Source organism: Abrus precatorius, unplaced genomic scaffold, assembly GCF_003935025.1.
Source record: "Abrus precatorius isolate BTA unplaced genomic scaffold, Abrus_2018 Scaffold6, whole genome shotgun sequence".
NCBI lineage: Eukaryota > Viridiplantae > Streptophyta > Magnoliopsida > Fabales > Fabaceae > Abrus > Abrus precatorius.
The window spans coordinates 22875136-22895669 of NW_020874406.1; the positions used below are offsets into that span (position 1 = coordinate 22875136).

Below are 20534 nucleotides of genomic sequence, written 5' to 3' on the forward strand. Positions count from 1 at the left end.
TTAACTAATCTTAAAACTCTGGTACTTTCTTCTTCTCATAAATTCTTATGCATTCTCTATCTCACAGACTTCTGTACCTACATATCTCATAGGTCCCATAACTGTCCTATTTCACAGGTTCATGTGCCTATCTCATCTTATTAGCTACAATGACAATTGATCTCAAGCTCTTGTATTTGCTTTTTTCCATAGGTTCTTATGCATTCTTCACCTCATAGATTTCTGTAAATACCCATCTCATAAGATCCATGACTATCACATTCCACAAGTCTATGTATCTATCTCATCTTATGAGCTCTGATGTCAACTAATATCAAACTGTGGTGCTTGCTTCTCCTTATAGGTTCTTGTGCTTTCTTTATATCACAAACTTCAGTACATACTCATCTCATAGGTCCTAAGCCTATCTCATTTCACAGGTCTATGTGCCCATCTTATCTTGTTAGCTTTAATATTAACTAATCCCAAGCTTCTGTACTTGTTTCTTCTATTAGGTTCCTATGCATTTTTCTTCTCGTACACTTTTGTACATACCTATTTCATAGATCCCATGACTATCTCCCTTCACGGGTCCATGTATTTATCTCATCTTATGAGCTCTGATGTCAACTAACCTCAAGCTTTTATTTTTGCTTCTTCTTATAAGTTCTTGTACATTCTTCATTTCTCACACTTATATACATACCAATCTCATAGGTCCCAAGACTATCTCATTGTACTAGCTCATGTGCCTTGATGTCAACTAACATTAAGCTTTTGTACTTGCTTCTTCTCGTAGGTTCTTACGCATTCTTCATCACAAACACTTCTATACATATCCATTTCATAGATCCCATGATTATATCAGTTCACAGGCCTATGAGCCTATCTCATCTCATGAACTACGATGTCAACTAATATCAAGCTCTTGTGGTTACTTCTTCTAATTGATTCTCATGTATTATTCATCTCACACACTTTTGTATCTACTCATCTCATAGGTCTCATGACTATCTTATTTCACAGGCTTATAAGCTTATCTCATTTTATGAGCTTTGATGTCAGCTAATCTCAAACTCTTATGCATGCTTCTTTGCATAATTTTGGTACATTGTTCATCTTGGATAGATTCAATGTGCCTATCTTATCTTATAAGCTCTGATATCAATTAATCTCAAGCTTTTGTACTTGCTTCTTTTTATAGGTTCTTGTACGTTCTTCATCTCACATACTTCTATACCCACCCATGTCATAGGTCTTATGGCTATCTTATTCCACAGGCCCATGAGCCTATTTCCTCTTGCATACTTTGAAGTTAGTTAATTTTGAAGCCCTTGTACTTGCTTTATCTCATAGGTTCACATGCCTTCTTCATCTTACAAGCTTTTTCACTTACACACTTTATAGGCTTTCATGCTTTCTACTTTCATAAGTCCATACCTTCTCTTATAGGCCCTTTTGCACATACTTAGGACCTATGCCTAATTAGGCTTCTGTGCATATGCACTCTTAAGATTGCACACATCATAGGTTAGCGTGCTTGTTCTAATAGGTTTGGTGCTTACGCCACTTAATATGTCTCACATCTACTCACCTCATAGGCCCTTATACCTATTATATCTCATATCGTGCTTTTTCATAGACTATCATGCTTGCTACATCTCATAAGCTTTTGCACGTACTTACCTCATAACTTCATGCTTGTTGTATCTCATAAGCCATCATGACTGCACTTGTTAGGCTCTAGTGTTAAGTCCTCATGCTTACTTTAATCCATAGGTATCTAGACCTTTTCCATCTTACAAACTTTATGCTTTTACATAGACCTCATAGGTTCTCGTGCTTTCCTAATCTAATAGGTCTCTATGCTCATGACATCTAATAGACTCTTACCTACCCACCTTATAGGCTTTCATGCTTGTTACTTTTAAAAATCTATCTTTTGTCTATCGTGCAAGCCTTCGTGCTTACATAGGTTTTATGCTTATTAAATTCTTTTGACCTTTATGATAATGAACGTGTAAGCTTATTGTACCTCATAGGTTGACACACTTATTCTTACAGGCCTCACTCACTTACCAAATAATCCCTCAAGTAATTTCATCTCATCAGTTTCTACGTGTTTTCTTATAGGTCTCTATGCTCGTGGCCTTCAATAGACTTTTACCTACCCACTTTGTAGGATTTCATACTTGTTGAATTCAAAAATCTATCTCTTGCCTATCGTGTAAGCCTTCGTGCCTACATAGGTTTTATACTTATAAACTCCTAAGCTCATTGTATCTCATAGGTTAGCACGTCTATTCTTACTCGCTTACCAACGAAGCCCTCACTCAAGTTTATCTCATAAGTCTCTATGTGCGCTTCGTCTCCAAGGACTTAGTGCCTATTGTAATCTTAGGCCTAATGCCTATTTTACCTTTTAGGCTTTTATGTTAGTTTGTTTTAAAAGCTATAATGCCCATTCATCTTACAAGTACGCGTGTTCATACATCCCTGAGGCCTAAGCCAATACATGTACTTAATCATAAGCTTCATGTATTTTGTGCATCAGAGAATGTTGTGCTTGTTGCAATTCACAAGTCTCATGCTTCATATTTTAGAGGCACTCATACCAATTTTTCTTAAAGGTCCATATGCTCATTCCATTACTCATACCTCATATATCTCATAAACTTTACTCTCATTCTAGTTGGATCCCGCAAGGCTTCCTATTATCTCACATGCCTATGTTTTATTCTCATCTTATACTCTTGCATGTTTGAATCATCTTATGAGCCTTATACATACCTCATTTTGTAGGCCTTGACTGACTTCTTTATTGTTCTATCAAAGCTCAGTAGCTAACTGTATCTTTAATTTTTTGTTAAAGCTTGAAATCTTATCGACACATTTACATTTTTTAAAGTCCAGAACCTGACTGGCACCTTTACCTTTTTCAAAGTCCAGAATCTGATTGGCACATTTACATTTTTCAAAGTCCAGAACCTGACTGGCACCTTTACATTTTTCAAAGTCTAGAATCTGACTGGCACCTTTACATTTTTCTAAAGTCTAGAACCTGATTGACACCTTTACATTTATCAAAGTCCAGAATCTGACTGGCACCTTTACATATTTCAAAAGTCTAGAATCTGAGTAGCACTTTTACTTTTAAAGTTTCCAAAGTCAAGAATCTGACTGGCACCTTTACATTTCTCAAAGTCCAGAATCTGACTGGCATTGTTTATATTTTCACAATGTCTAGAACCTAACTAGTTCTCCTTCACAAAACTTGACTCGTATACAATACTTGTGTTACACAGGACCACAGATGAAATTAATTCAATTCTTTACTTATTTCTTACTATAATAATATGAAAAATTTTATTATTCATATTATTTTGTAAAAAATAATTAAAGAGGGGCAACTGTGAATACCCAATTTTATCCGGATCTTTGTCAAAAATAAATTTTAAAATAAAAAATTAAATATAATAATTTCTTTTTTAAGAGGTTAAGAAAATAGATAAAAAAAATTAATTTAAATTCAAATTTTTAATTTTTAAGTGTAAAATCAGATTTAGAAATGGTTAAAGTAGTTAGTAGATTTTTAGGAAAATGGATAAAAAAGAAAAAAAACTGATTGCTAGTCCTCAGAAAATAAGGGAGCCTTTATTAGGATCTACAGTTTTAGAAAATGCCTATAAATAGGAAGCTTAGGTCTTCAGAGGAAGGGACTTTGAGGTGGACACATTTTATTTTCTTTACGGAGATACTTTGAGAGCACAGAGAGAATTCAAGAGAGAAAGCTCAAGAAATGAAGAGAAAGAGAAGATTCAAGAGAGAGAGCTCGAGAAAAACAAAGAGAAAAAGGAAAGAGTTAAAAAGAAATCAACTGAGAGTTAAAGCGTAGTCCTAAAGATCAATTGGAAAGAACATATTTAAAATGTTGAAGGAAAAGTCGACTCAAAAACTCTGAGTCATAACAAATGAGTCAACAAAAATATAATACACTTCTCTTTATCATTCAGTAAGAACTACTATTTCCTTTTTCTTTTGTTGTTCCTTTTTTCTTTTACTCATCATATCTTCATGTGCTTTTTTTTTTTTTCTGTATTAAAAGTTTTTCCTCTTACAAATTCTAGTTTATCTAACCTAAAAACTTTTTCTTTTCTTATAAACCTACAAAATTTTTAATTTTCCTTTTACCTCTAAAATTTTTCTTTCTGCAAATCCCAAATTTTTTTTAACATGAAATATTTGTTCATTTTATAAAAAAAAAAAACATTTTTTCTACCCCAAAACTTATTCCTTTTGCAAAATCTTAAAGAATCTAATTTTTCTCCAACAACCTTTTTTTAATGATAAACCCTCGTTTTTTTGTAAACCTAAAAACCCTAATGTTATTTTAACCCTAAAAACCCTTAGTCAAACCCTAAAAATAAAATCCAAATCCATAAATTTTTTTTTTCTAACTCCAAGTATTACCTTTTTCTACAAATCCTAAAAATAAACTATTTTTTTCTAACTCTAAATTATTCTTTTTTTGCAAACCCTAAAAATAATATTTGTTTTTCTAACCCAAAATTATTCAATTTTATTGCAAGGTCTAAAAAAAACTATTTTTTTCAACCCTAACAATTTTGCAAATTATAAAAATTTAATTTTTCTAAATCTTAAAAATTCTTTCTTTTCATAAATTTTAAAACTCCTAATTTCTTTGCTTATCCTAACCTAAAGAAAAACTTATTTCTTAAATTGAATAAGAGTTATATACTCATCATTTTTGTTTGCTTTTGTATTTGTTTATTTGTTCTGTATGTCTCTCGTTTGTTTTTTTTTTTACGTGCAATAATCTCATATTAAAAGGTACATCAATTTTGCATTATTATAAAAAAATGAGTCTTTTGAATCCACGCAACGGCCAAAGAATTTTGATAGAGTGGAGGATCCAATTTCAACGTTACTTGGATCGTAAGGGTTTATTGAGTAGCCGTGTGCTAACTTGAACCATGTGCAGGAGTGAATTTACTTTAAAATGATAATAATAAAGAAAAATCAAGTTTTTTTTCACAAAAAAAAGAAAGAAAGAAAATCTTTGAAACTTATTCAAAACATAATTCTTGAAAAAGAACTACGTGTAGCTTTGATTCCTACGTTACACACGGAGGATACGTAGGAGTGTGAACGTGACCTGTCAAGTCCAATTTTTTTTAAATGTTTTTTCAGGTTCAAAATATTTTTAAAATTGTTTTAAACTAAGATTAATTTCTAGCACATTTTTTTTATAAAAATTAAAAAATAAATTTTTATTTTATTTTAAAAAATAGAAAATAGAAAATAGAAAATAAAAAAATAAAGTGTTAAGATAAGTTTTTTTACTATATATTTCTTTAATACAAAAAATGGAAAAAAAGAATAATATTTTTACAAATAACTCATTCCTTTGATTCAAATAATTTTTATTATATTTCCTCATTTTAAAAAATAAAATTAAAATCTCTCAAAAAATTTGTAAAAATTAGAAATAAATCTAAAAATAATAATAATAACAAATTTGAATATAGTAAAAAAAATATTAATTAGTTTCTTTTAGAGTAAAATAAATATTTTTAAAGTTAAAATAAAATTTTGCACATTTATTTAGAAGGTAACTGTTTTAACCAACAAACGTCGTAAGGTGTTAATATCTTCCTTACACGTAAACGACTCTTGAGCCCAAATTTGGTTTCAAAGATTTTATTTTAATTAAAAGTTTTTTTCAATATTTTCTTTAATAAACTTTGGTAGCAACTCCTTGTCATCGTCGTCCCGTCGTGACTCCAGTTGCGACCCACATTTTATTTTATTTTAGAATTTAAATTAATGATTTTTAGTACAATGATAAAATAAAACACAGCGAAATAAATATCTACATGTTAACATGGTAATAATAATAATAATAAAAAAAAACTCTTGCATATTAACACTCGACACTTCTTGGAATGAATTAATTTCCTTTTATGATGCAAAGATAACTTAGTTTCTATCTATCTATCTTCTATATCTATATGTAAAATTGACTACACCTATTTATTACCCTATGCATTAAATTTTGAAATGTATAAAGTCATTTTTATATATATGATTTCATTTTCTTATTACTCTATGCATTAAGATTCGGAAGTTATAAAGTCACTTTCATGTGCACTCACTTATTACTCTATGCATTAAAATTCAAAACGTACAACTTATAAATTGAAATTATATTTATTCATACTTATTTATCTTTGAATTGTATTTAAAGAATTTTTATTATAATTGATTAATTGTATTTAAAGAATTAATTCAGAACCTATAAAGTCACTCATATTAACTGCATCTAATTATTACTCTCTACATTAAAATTCGAAACGTAAAACTTACTGATTGAAATTATATTTTATTCATACTTATTATTTTTGAATTGTATTTAAAGAATCTTTATTAGATTTGATGAATTGCATTTAAATTTTTTTATTAGAATTGATGGTTATATTATGTTATAAATTGCAACGTAAATCTTTATACTATAAATTGCCTTACATTATAATTTATTAAAATTAACTACAACATTTTTCAAAGTTTATGAATTAAAATTATATCTGATTTATACTTATTATGAAATACATTTAAGAAGAATTTATTAAAATTTATGGTTATATTATATACATTGAATTAAAAAATTACACTTATAATATTATTACTTCATATTATATATTATTAAGTTAAATTTTCATAAATTCTTTTTACATATTTAAATTATTTTATTAATTAATTTAATTTAATTTATATTTCAATATTTACTTCAAATACTAAAATATAATGTAAATAAAAAAATACATTTATAAAATTATTACTTTATATTATATATTATTAAATTAAATTTTTAATAAAAAGGCAAGCTTACATATTTAAATTATTTTAGTAATTAGTTTAATATAATATATAATTCAATCTATATCTCAAAAATTAAAATATTTATAAAATTATTAATTTATACTATATATTGTTAAATTACATTTCTAATAAAAAGGTAAGTTTACATATTTAAATAATATTATTAATTATTTTAATATAATATATAGTTTTATATATATTTCAAAAATCAAAATATACGTTGAATGTGAATTATTGTTTTATATTATATATTATATTATTAGAGTAAATTTTGAAAGAAAAAATAACTTTTATTACATTAATATTTTATTTTTTGACTTTTCATATATCTTAAAGAAGGATTTCTTCTCTCCTTCTATAAGTCATATTTACATAACTTTTAAAAACTTGTTCACCGTTCTTTCTATTGTCATATTTTTTCTTTGTATTTTGCAACAATGTCAGCAGTCAAAAATTACTTATCTACATAAGTATATGTGTTTTCAAGTTTGATATTTTTTATTTTGTTTCACTAAATTGTGTTATATATTTTAATTTTTTTAAATAAGCATAAAGTATTATTTTTAAATTATATAATATATTGAATCTTATTTTTAATTGATTAATTTGTATTAAATCTCTTATTATTTTCTTATATTCATCACAAGTAATTATTTATTTTTATATTTCCATGATGTTATAGGAGAACGACAAGTTTCAATGAAAATAAATAGATTTTTCTTAATGATCTGAATTCAACAATAGATGAATGGAAAATAAAAGTGTGAATATCACGACTGTGATATTTAATTATAAAAAATATGAATGTATGTATTATAGGTAATATTTATATTTTCACATCAAGATCAATAAAGAATTATGTCAATATTGACATACCAGAAATTACTCATTTGATAAATTCATTCAAGTATTAAAATTATTTAAAATCTTTCTATTACATTAATTATTACTAATTTTTTACTTTTTATTTTAACTACATTTTCAATTATTCATTATCACTTTGTTGAAGGGATTTTAATTATATGCATATTGCTCACAATGTTGATAATACAAGATCTACTATTTTTCTTAAGTTAGAAAATTTTAAAAACATATCTGGAATATTGACAACGGTAAAATCAAAGAGTGATATAGTAAATTTAATCTCTTTTATACTTTATTCTTCTTACTTAAGTTTTAAACTAATTTTTTAATAAATTTTTAAAATATCGTAATTGGTTATATTATAACTGTGAATGATGTAATACTTAAAAATGGTTGGTATTATATTTCTTACTCTCATTGCAAGAAGAAAGTTTCTTTCACAACTACAAATTTTAAATGTGAATAATGTTATAAAGACGTAGAGTATCTAATGACAAGGTAATTAATTTATCACTATGTATTCTAATTTTAAAATTTCATATTAAAATAAATTGAATTATATATTATTACCTTAATTTATATACATTACAGGTTTCGTCATAAGCTTGATGTTAAAGATTTTACAGATTTAATTATATTTATCTTATTTGATGAAATTGTTGAACAATTAGCACAAATAAAGTTAACAGATCTTATTGCAACATTTGAAATTGTAAGTAAATGTGTTAATTTTTAACTTCTTATAAATAAAATATATTAAAACATATAATTATTTTTATGTGATAATTTTTTTAAAGGTAATGGTGAAGTGTTAAAGTTATCACCACAACTTTTAAAGATTATTGACACTTCACATATTATTCAAATAAAAATGAGTACTTACTTTGAAAGTCGTGAAAAATAAAGTTTCACTGCAAATAAAATTGTGAAGCCGATAGTGAAGGTAATATAGAAAATTAAATTAGAGTTTTATTACTTTCATTTATAATGTTTATAATATAATGATAAATAACTTTATTTTCATTGTTTATATTTACAGATTGAAAAGAAAGAAGAAATAGACAATATAAATGCAAAAATAAAAGAAAATAATTTGGCAATAAGTTATTCACGTATATCTTTAACCATAGAAACATCAAATTTACCAAAAAAATGAGAAAATTAATGTATAAATTATAAATTTATAATGTATTGTTCAAATTTATTAGATTAGTAATTTATATTTGATATTTTTTTTTAGGTTGTAACTTAAGGAAGACAAAGCAAAAAATTGTGAACAAAAGACAATAATGGAGAATTTAGAAGATTGAACCATTTTTATTGCAGTATTGTATAAATACTTTTAATATTGTGTAGAGTCTGAAAAGTAAAATGTCACTAAACATTTAAGTCTTTTATAAGATAATTTTGTTATTTTATTATATACATTTCTCTCATTTTATTATTATATATATTATGTATTAACTTTGTTCTTAGATAAATCTTATATGTGATTCATAAATTTTATATTATATTAACATTTATAAATTTAATTGATATAAAGATTAATTTTTGTATTAAAAATTATTATCTTTTAGTTTATACCTAAATCTTAATTGAAAATTTTTAACAATACTTTTTTTCTCTTCTATTATTTTAATTTTTTTAGAAAATAATTTAATAGAAACTGATATATAAAAATTATGTATAACCTACTAACATAGACAATATTTTATTTATATTTTATATTATAATAATTATGATGAAAAATTTAATTTTTTAAAATTAAAAAATTAACAATATTTATACTTAATGATTTTGTTGCAATGTTTTTTATAAAATGCTATAATGATGATGATAAATTTAAAACTCTTCAATTAAAACTAATTAATTATAATAATTAAAATAAATTAAATATTACTAAATATCATAACAATAAAAATGAATATGATTTAACTATTCTATTTTCATATTTAATAATTTTATATCATAATGAAGGAATAAGTAAAGAAAGTATAACGTTTTAATTCAGAATTAAGTTCAATTGTTATATTTAATTTATATATATATATATATATATATATATATATCATTTATTTTAAAATTTTATGAGTATGAAGTCTAAATCTTTACAACTATTAAAAGACTTTAAATCCAAGAAAAATAGAAGTTAGTGTTTAAAATGTTATAAAATAATTTTTTATATTAACATATCAAATTATATTTATTTATTAGAATTTCATATTCTAACTATATGATTATTTAAAATTTTTAGATTGAAATATAAATTCTAATGTTTTTAAAAAATTTTATGATAAGTGATAACATTCAATTACAAACGCAAAGAAGAGTGCTTCATAATGAAAAAATGTAGTCATTTTATAAATTTACAATTAATTTTCAAGATATAAATTAAAATGCAGATATTATATATAAAAATATGAAATCAGTACATATTTTTTTATTAATATAATTATTTATTATGTTATATTTTTAAATTATATATTTTTTAATTAAAAAATGAAATCAGATTCACTAAATATTAACCTCTTTTTATAGAATTAGATAATGTACGAGAGATTGACAAAAAAAAAATCTAGAAACAAAAATATCTAATTTATTATATTTGCATCAAAATTGTTAGAACACATTTATTTTTTTAATGGTGATATAATATTTTAATGTATTTATATTAAAATTATATTTATATATCTTTAAAATAATTATATACTTTTTTTACTTATTTTTAGTTCAATCTATGTGTTTCTTTTTATATAACATTTTAAAGTTATTTTTTAAATTTTATTTAAATTAATATTTGTTCTTTTAATAAAATTTTTAAACATTTCATTATTAAATTAGTTTATAGATATATTTATTTTTATTAATTCTTAATTAAAATGATAAATAATAAATAAACTATATTAATTATTTTTAAAAATTAAAAAATAATTATATAAGAAAAATTAATAAATTTATTATTTTAATTTTATAATTCAAATAACATAATTTTATTATACTTAATTGATTATTAGATAAAATTAATTTATTTATAATGTCAATCAATATTAATTCTATTAAATTATCAAAAAATATAAAATCATTTAATCATTTAAAAAAATTCAATTCCATATTTTTTTTTATCAAAAAGTAAATTTCCAAATTCAGTATATATATTATATGATTATTAATTTTTATTTACAATATTTTTGTATGATAATTTTATTTATATATAAAAAGTTTAATATATTTTATTTTTAAATATTAATATATAATTTTGTGTATATTGATATTTCAAGACGATTTTTAAAATTTCATACATGAATAAATACTTTTTTTTTATATTAGTCTGATAGATTATTTTTAAAAAATATGATATCATGTTTTAATAATTATATAGTAAAATTTTATTAATAATTTTAAATTATAATTATAAATAGATAGTTTATCTTATAAATTTAATTCAACAACTATAAACAAATATATAAATAAAAAATTATAAGACCTTTTATTTAAATTTTATAACATATACAAATTTATTATATTTAATAATTTATTGTTATAATTATTTATTTAAAATTTTATAATAATAAATGATTTATGATATCATGAAATAATATAATTTTTTTTTTACATTTTGAAAATAAGATATATGTATGTTATTTTATTTTATACTAAAAAATACTAAATTATACATATTTTAAATAATAATTTATTTTGATAAATAATTTTTTTATTATATTTATATATTTTTTATATTTAAACTATATATTTTATATTTTAAAATAAATTAATTTAATAGAAAAAAACCGGGCATATTTTCTAGTTTAAAATGTAATCTTAAAACTATTTTAAATATTTTTTATAAATGCTAGTGATATGTTTTAATATATATTTTTAGCATACTTTTAATTATTAACAAATTTATTAAATTTAAAACAAATTTATGTAATTTATAATAAATTTTATTTTTAATTTGATAAATGATAATTTAATTGTTTTTTTTTCATAATTATAAAAAATTAATCGATAATTGAAAATGTATTTAAAACAAATTTTAAAAAGTAATTTCCCAAAACTCCAGACTGACATCGGTGAGCTGTGGAGCAGCGAATCCAGGGGCAACACACAAAAGATGAGCGTGAAAAGAGCAATAAAGGCTCGCGAATAAATTGGTAGGGACTACCACACAGCACATAAAAATAATAGAAAACCAAAATTCGCCCTCAAATATTGGTAGCACACTTCCATTCTCAATAAACTCATATATTCATAGTTTCAGCTCTCTGCTGGTACCTCACCAACCCCTTCAAGTTCAATCTTCATCTCGATTACACTACCCTCATAAGACATTCATTTTTCCATTTAATTCAAAAATTAACTTTTTATTTTTTATATTTTGTAGTAACAGATCGAAATGGCTCTGTCACGTTTAGCCTCTTCTTCTTCCTGCGGATCCAATCTCCTCAAACCCTTCTCCGCCGCGTTACTTCACAGCCGTCCGATCTCCTCCGACGCGAACGCCACCCTCACCATCGAGACGTCCGTTCCCTTCACCGCCCACAATTGCGACCCTCCCTCACGCTCCGTCGACACCACTGCCTCAGAGCTCCTCTCGTTCTTCCGCGACATGGCTCTGATGCGGCGGATGGAGATCGCCGCCGATTCTCTCTACAAGGCAAAGCTAATCCGCGGGTTCTGCCACCTTTACGACGGCCAAGAAGCAGTCGCCATCGGCATGGAGGCCGGAATCACTAAAAAGGACTGCATCATCACCGCCTATCGGGACCACTGCACCTTCTTGGGCCGTGGCGGAACCCTACTTGAAGTGTTCGCGGAACTGATGGGGCGCAAGGAGGGGTGCTCCAAGGGAAAAGGTGGTTCGATGCATTTTTACAAGAAGGAGAGTGGGTTCTACGGTGGTCACGGTATTGTGGGGGCTCAGGTTCCGCTTGGTTGTGGGTTGGCTTTTGCTCAGAAGTATTCTAAGGATGAGAATGTGACTTTTGCTTTGTATGGTGATGGTGCTGCCAATCAGGGGCAGCTTTTTGAGGCTCTTAATATTGCTGCACTTTGGGATCTCCCTGCTATTTTGGTCTGCGAGAACAATCATTGTGAGTGCTTGCGTTGGTTAAATTTTGGTGCTTTTTTCAATTCGGTTGGTTTGATATTTTGAATTGGCTAACAGATGGAATGGGAACTGCTGAGTGGAGAGCTGCCAAGAGTCCTGCTTATTACAAGCGTGGGGATTATGTTCCCGGATTGAAGGTGAGCTTCGTGGATGGTGTTTTGTGCTGCTGTGTTTGTGGAATGATTGATTTTGTTGGTTGGAATAATGCTGAGTGCTGACAAATGATAATACACCCTTCATTTGATGAACCTTTTCTAACACAATGTGTTACTCGGTGAATTCATGTGTGTCTTGCTGAGAAGAGAGTTTGGACATGTTTTTTGGTGGGAGTCGTGTAAATTCATCCAATAATGAGTGTGTTGCTAGCATTGCTTGGGTTGTTTGAGAAATGCAGTTCAATTCCTTTCTTCTCTGATGAGAATGTATTGTGTAACATCTTGGTTAAAGGGGAAGGATGGATGGATGTGGAGTGTTTTCATTCTGGTATGCAAGGGGGCGTGATTAGGTGGCGGATATGGCAATACATCCTTCTTGAGGACTTGTGTATGAATGGACATGATGCATTCACGTGCTCAAATTATGGGCTCATTTGGTGGGTAGGATATGATAAGAAAGAATAAGATATCGAAGTTGGATAAGAACGTGATAGAACAAGAGAGTATGATACACTCTCAACCTATCTTATGTTTCATGCATACCAAGAGGACAAACTAGATAGCATTATCTTATTTTATCCAGCCTATTTCTAATCCAAGCCCTTTCAAAGATAAAAATTACACTAGAGAGATGGATATGATAAACACATAAAATAGATTTATCATATTCTATTGGTTAGACAAAACAGAAAATGGGATATGATAGAAAAAATTATCCTATCTACCAAATGAACCCTAATAATTGAGTATTATATGTTGATTGATAATGAATTTTATTTTGTGAGGCATAGTATTTATGGTTTATTAGTAGTGCTGTTATGGAACAAATGTTGTTTTGGGACAGCATTGCCAAATTAAGGACCACTTATTTATTTCAATTATATTTTAGGCCAATGCTTCTTTATGTTGTTTTTGTTTTTAAATTTGGATCCTTAAGTCTTGCACTCTTTCCACATCTCTTGTAACAGTCTGGATGAGTTTTAACTTTTGAGGGATGGACATTTTTCTTGTTCTTGCATTGAATATTGATGCTGTTGTGGACTCTCCTGTTTTAGCCTCCATGGGCTCCATTCCTGTTTTCATGTCTTGATGTCCAAATATGTAGGACTATGTTGACTATTTGTTGGACTTGGACACGTGTTTATGTATTTGCTTCCTACCATTTAAGTGTCATTATGCACTTGCATATAAAACTGTCTGTACATGGGTTAATTAAGTATACACAGTAGTCTTTTTAAACAATCTTGTTTGGATTATTTTAATTTTAATGAGTATTTGTAATTTGTACAGGTAGATGGCATGGATGTTCTTGCTGTTAAACAAGCTTGCAAATTTGCAAAGGAACATGCTTTGAAGAATGGGCCCCTTGTGAGTTAATTTATTTACTATTATGTATACTTGAATTTCTCCTCACAAAATTAATTATTGGCAATGTTGCGAATCAGCCATTCATCTACCTAAGGCTTGACATAACACTTTAGATTAGGAGGGATCAACTGTGGCAATTTCTTGGCTGTCAGACTAGTTTTAATCTTAGGGACAGGGGGCTATACTTGTTCATTAATCTGCTAATAATTGACAGAACTCCTTATACATTGTCAAAGCAACCTTGAACATGGTATTAGCCATTAGACTCAGTTGAAAGTATAGATCTTTGAATTAAGGCATACTAAGTGCATATAAGATGAGATTGTTTGGGCTTTCTGCCCCTCAAATGTTGCACGAGATTAGATTGTTCTGGCTTTCTTGCCTAAGGTTTGTTTCCTATTCCCTTGGAGTTAAAGATGGGATAACTTTAATTCATTCAATCTGGTCTTGGCGGGGATTGTTATAGTTTACTAGTGTTTACATGAAAAATTTGCCATCTTTGTTGAAACTTGATTCTGGATCTCAATTTAGGGAAGGAAATCACTTCCTTTATGGTCTACTTAGTAAATTTGGTAACCTAGATCCACTATTGTCAAGTAACCATTATGGCGGCACCATAACGGAAATCAATGACAGTTTTCAAGCTTTCCATAATAGGCATGGCATTTTTTGGTGGCAGCACCATGGCCACTGTTACTAGTGGCTGTTACGTGCATGGCAGTAATAGCGGCCGTGGCGGAAAAATGACATTTTTTGCAGAAAAATGGGTTGGGCTGCAAACCTAATCCAGTCCAGAGAAAGAATCCGTGAGCCCAAACCCTAATATTAGTTGCCTCTCTTTTTTGTCTCTCACTTCATCTCTCTTTTTTTATCTGTCTTCTTCATTCATGGTTCTTTTTTTGTAACCTTTCATCTTCTATTCTTTGTTCTCGTTGGGGTTTTGGGTTTTCTTCAACTCTTGTTTTTCTGTCGAGTGTTTCTGCTGCAACTCCAACAACAACTGCTCCATCTCCAGCGACTGATGAGGGAAGCAAAACAGAGACAAATGGGGGAAGTGAGTCACCCTCAAACTCAAATCAAGGACAGAGATGTGTCAAACAAAGACTATTTGAGAAGGGAAAGTGGATATTTGAGAAGACAACAGAAACAGAGATGGATATTGATTGATATTTGAGGAGGGAGCGTCAAACAAAGAAGTGGAGAAGAAAATGGGTCAGTGATGTATTCTAATAAGACTAATTTACCCTTAAAAACCTTAAAGCAAGGTCATTTTAAGGGCAAAAAGGGAATTTTTTTTTTAAAAAAAAGAAAGTCTTTTTTACCCTTCAAACTGCTTCATTCTAGGGATGGAAAGGGAAAGTAAACATTTTTACTAGCACTGTTGCGCTGTGTGGGGATAGAACCCACCCACAGTATAGCAAAAGATGAATAAAAACATAGAAGACATCAGAGCAAAAAATCTAAAATTGTTGATTTTGTATTGAATTATGCTTTGAATTGTGGGTTATGCTACTTATATTTTGAGTTAATTTATTTTTATCATTTTGTATGACCTATAATGTTTTTTATATATTTTATTATGTGTGTCATAATCTTATCATAATTTTATGCAGTTTTTTGGATTTCTGCCATGACCCATCATCTGCCATTGATAACTTTGCTCAGATCACAAAAATAAAAATTGAAGATGAAAATCTGATCAAAGTCAAAATGTTGCCACTTTTGTTGAAATTTGATTCTGGATCTCAGTTTAGGGAAGGAAATCACTTCCTTTATGGTTTACTCAGTAAATGGATAACTCAGATCACAAACATAAAAATTGAAGACAAAAATCTGATCAATTGATGAAGAGAGATAAAATATAACTATTTGAACATAATTAAAAGTAACTATGTAAAGAAGAGATCAAGCTGTTACGGAGAAGAGAAAGAAAGTACAGAAAAAGAGAAAGAAGTGAGCTGGCCAAAAGTGAAAAGATAGAAAGACTTGATTGTCATTGAGATGAAAGGAATTGAAGTGGTTGAAACTTGCTATGAGTAGTGAGTGACCCATTGAGGCCCTCTGATGTGTGTGGGATTTGTAGGCATTTCACTAGTTTCAACAACCAAGTTCCAACCCTTATTTAATTGCACTAATGGGACTTTGTAGGCAAGGTTCCTAACTGATAACTCTCAGTAACAGTTTCTAATAACTTCTGCTAACCACTCTTGATGACTTCCAATAGCCACTGCTGATAACTTCTGTGATATTGATTCTTCTTTTATCTTCAAAAATCTTGCTTTTCAATTGTACTCTGCTTGAATATAAAATGTATTTGGACACTTGGTCAAAATAATTCTGATATTAACAAGTAGATAACTGAAATTACTTGCCAGATTCATAGGAGTTGACATTGAAGGTGTTTGGTTTTATTTTATGCTTAGTTTGTAGCTGGATAATTTATTTTTTAAATTTATGGAATCAACATTTGATGATTTGCTTAGAAATTGCTTTTCTGGATCCCCATAATTCTAAAGAAATAGATTGATTTCAAAAAGTTTTTGTCCTTTGACAAATGATGATTTGAGTAAGAAGCTATTGAGGAGCAATAAATTTTGTCTCTGCTGACTAATTGATTACAGTTTGAAGTTTGAACCTTCTTGGGAAGGAATTATTTTACTGGAATGTAGTTGAATGTTACTTCTGAGGAATATATTGCTGTTAGATATTGATTGATTTCTCTATCTTATTTACTATTCTGCCCAGATTCTTGAAATGGACACTTACAGATACCATGGCCACTCTATGTCTGATCCTGGCAGCACTTACCGCACCCGTGATGAAATTTCTGGTGTGAGACAGGTTTGTCATGCTAGTCCCCAGCATATGTGTTTTTAGTTTAATATTTTAAGAGATTCATTTTAATTGTTTTCCTTGGCTAATATGATGTAGGAGCGTGATCCAATTGAGAGAGTAAGAAAGCTGTTATTGTCTCATGAGATTGCTGCTGAAAAGGAGCTAAAGGTGACTGAAATTGAAATTCCTTCTTCATCCCTTGAATTGTGAAATGTGCTTTTTAGAATTGGTTATGCATGACATCAGTCTTCCATCTTGATATCTGTGAAATTCACTCCAAACTTTTCCCTGAAAGCAGTCCATAAATAGAAACTTGTTTCTCTATTATGATGTTGGGCATCTGATTTTACTTGAAGGTTTTTATGATTCAGCTTATATAGATATTTTGCTTCCAAACATGTTGACTATAGTTAAGTGATTGTCATGGAATTAAAGCTCAGATAGGATAGCATATGGTCTGCTAGTCTTTTGTTAACGGTAGTTAACTTTCTCTTGGGTTTTATTCTACCTATAATAATTTCTGCAATTTGCAAAGATGAAATGGCCTATTTTGTCAATCTCAGATGATAGTTCATGATTGTTTTCTATTGAGTTTTATTCTACCTATAACTATTTTCTATTGAATTTGTTGTGATGACAATTAAGGATATTAATTCCATTTTCTTCTTTTAGGACATGGAAAAAGAAGCCAGAAAAGAAGTTGATGAGGCCATTGCTAAAGCAAAGGTGAAATCTTTTTTGTTAATTCATTTGGCTCACTTTTTCACTGTATACCTTATATTTGCATATCCTGTGACAACTGTATATTGTTTTAAATATTCCCCTTCTTGGTCTTCTTTTCTGTTTTCCAGGAGAGTCCAATGCCAGATCCATTTGATCTATTTACCAATGTCTACGTTAAAGGTTTAGGAGTTGAGGTATTGATTTCATCCCTACTCAGTACTCACTATATAAGTTCAGAGCATAAGCTATTCAAATGATGTATAGTAGATTTCGCAGCATTTTGCTTTAAAATTGAAGAATATATGTCACTATGTCTTTACAGCCTTCAAAATTTATAGGAGAATGGATATGCTTGACTAGTTTGATTCAATATCAAATTGTGGCAAATAACAGGATAATCAATTCGTCATTGAATTTTTAGATTGCATGAAATGTTGCAGCTGGATTTGTATTCAAGCAATTAATAATTGATAGCATTGCATACCATACCATCTATCCCTCTTTAGACCCCACAATGGTGGGAGGTCTGTGACTAAACTTCCTGTTATTTGTGTAGCATTACGTAATAGATGGTATGCTTAACTCTTATGATTCTGTATTGCAGGCTTTTGGTGTTGATAGGAAAGAAGTGAGAGCTAATTTACCATAATTAAGAACTTTGTCCTTTGAATATCTTAGTACCATATGGTAGCAGACTGATCAAAATAAATGAAGAATAAAAGGTCCTACAGCAGGTCATCTCTCTACTCTGCCTATTGGTTGAGTTCTTACCCTCGTGTATAGGAAATTTATGCTTCAGTAGCATTGGGGCAGAAATTATTATTTTTTTACCGTGTAATTTTGGAGGAGCTAACGGCCATAGCATTACCGTGATTGATGCAACAGGGGTGTTCTGAAAATTTGAGGAAAACATTGTGTACTACTGCTCTCAATCGGTCTTCCTTAGTTGTTGGCATTGGTTTTATTGTTATTCACCATATTGCGTTTCATCGAATCCATTTTCTGGGTACCAAGAATTCTCGTTCCTTTCGACAATTTTCATGCCTGCTGTTTGTGGATTGAATATTTGATACATCTGCCTTTTGTAGCTTGGACTAATAAGTCACTTTGCTGTCTTGATCTCATTTCCTTCGCATTTTCTGCTGCTATATGATTTATTGCTTCTTTGTGAAAAGGATGAAATAACGAATTTAATCATGGCTTTGGGATGTGAATGTTGATGAGGGTAGTTTATGTGATACGAGTAAAATTTAAAAAATTATTTATTTTAGGAAAATATTTACTTTCCTCTCTACATGTTTGATCATGTCTAATTTATTAAATGTGTAATGCGACGATATATATTTATTATCATGTAATTTCATATTTAAAATTAATTATTGACGTTGGAAACAATTAAAATGTTTACTTATTTTAAAATCGACTATGATCGGACCATTAATTTTAGAAATAATAAAAATTTACCAAATACATTTGGTACTGTTAAAATGCATGTTGATACCATAAATTTTGATTTTAGCCTTCACTAAATAATTCTTTTAGATTTGCTTTCGTGTTAAAAGCATTATTTAAGAAATTAACACAATTTTGAAAAAAATTACAGTAAAAATGTATTAATGTTATCTTTTTTTCTTTTTATTATTTAATTAGTACGTTTAAATTATTATTTAGTATTAAAACAAACTTATTTAGATTATTATTTTATTATTGATTTTATTATATCAATATTTGAGGTTGGCTTTAAAATTTTAAAAATGGTAAAATGATATTTAAAAAGTATTTATTACATTAAATTATCATAAATATGTTTCTTAATAAAATATCATTATTTCTGTATGTTTAAAATTAGTTTTAAGAGGTTACTTTAACTCTTTCTTTTCTCCCTTTTATTAAGAAAAAAGAGCAAATTTTTGTAGTTTGGTTAGGTTGCTTTGTATTGAGATCATATTAAAGCTCTACGCAGAACTATTAAACCAGATTGCAAGACACAAGGCAACTGTTATATAGGATCTGGTCGTGCAGATTTTACTTTTAAAAATTAGTTTACAGGAAAAAGTTTGCTCAATCTTATAAAATTCCAAATCTATTTATAGCTGACATGAAATATTTTAGCACACTCTATTCATGTCTAGGAATGGATATTTAATACATAAAATTTGTAATATTGAACATTTGTAGATAGTACAATAAGACAAGATATATGTGGACAAGTTCAATATTAAGATTGAATAAATTTTCATATCATATTAAAAAATTAGACTTAAAAAAGGTTGCTCAGATTTTATAAAAAATATTTAAACTCTATTTTCAACTGCAAAACATTTTAAAAACCAAAGAAAAAAGTACTTAAAAAACAGTAATTAAAGTTAGATGAATTTAATTCTTAAGTTATGACTCGATGATTTCTTTTCTTTAGTTTTAATGCGTCAAAAGGGCGAGAGAGGAATCAACACATGAAAAGACATTAACATCATCTTTTAAAAATAATTTTAAATAATTAAATGTAATATAATATTATATTAAAAATAAATTTTTATATTTTTTATGTAAATAATATTTTTTAATAAAATTTAATTATTTTTAAATACTTAAACTCAATC

General features: G+C 27.9%; 1 protein-coding gene across 2 annotated transcripts; it reads left to right on the forward strand.

The window, feature by feature from the left end:
• Positions 1-11915: 11915 nt before the first annotated feature.
• LOC113868601 (pyruvate dehydrogenase E1 component subunit alpha, mitochondrial) lies at positions 11916-19055 on the forward strand. Of its 2 annotated transcripts, none has more exons than XM_027504327.1 (9): positions 11916-12014; positions 12128-12836; positions 12911-12990; positions 14299-14376; positions 17122-17217; positions 17308-17379; positions 17884-17937; positions 18063-18128; positions 18539-19055. In XM_027504327.1, exons 2-9 carry the CDS (start codon positions 12140-12142, stop codon positions 18581-18583), a joined length of 1188 nt encoding a protein of 395 aa, XP_027360128.1. In that variant the 5' UTR covers positions 11916-12014; positions 12128-12139; the 3' UTR covers positions 18584-19055. The 2 variants fall into 2 exon arrangements, with proteins under 2 accessions (XP_027360128.1, XP_027360129.1); XM_027504328.1 differs by having other exon boundaries at positions 11925-12014; positions 12134-12836.
• The last annotated feature ends 1479 nt before the right edge of the window (positions 19056-20534 follow it).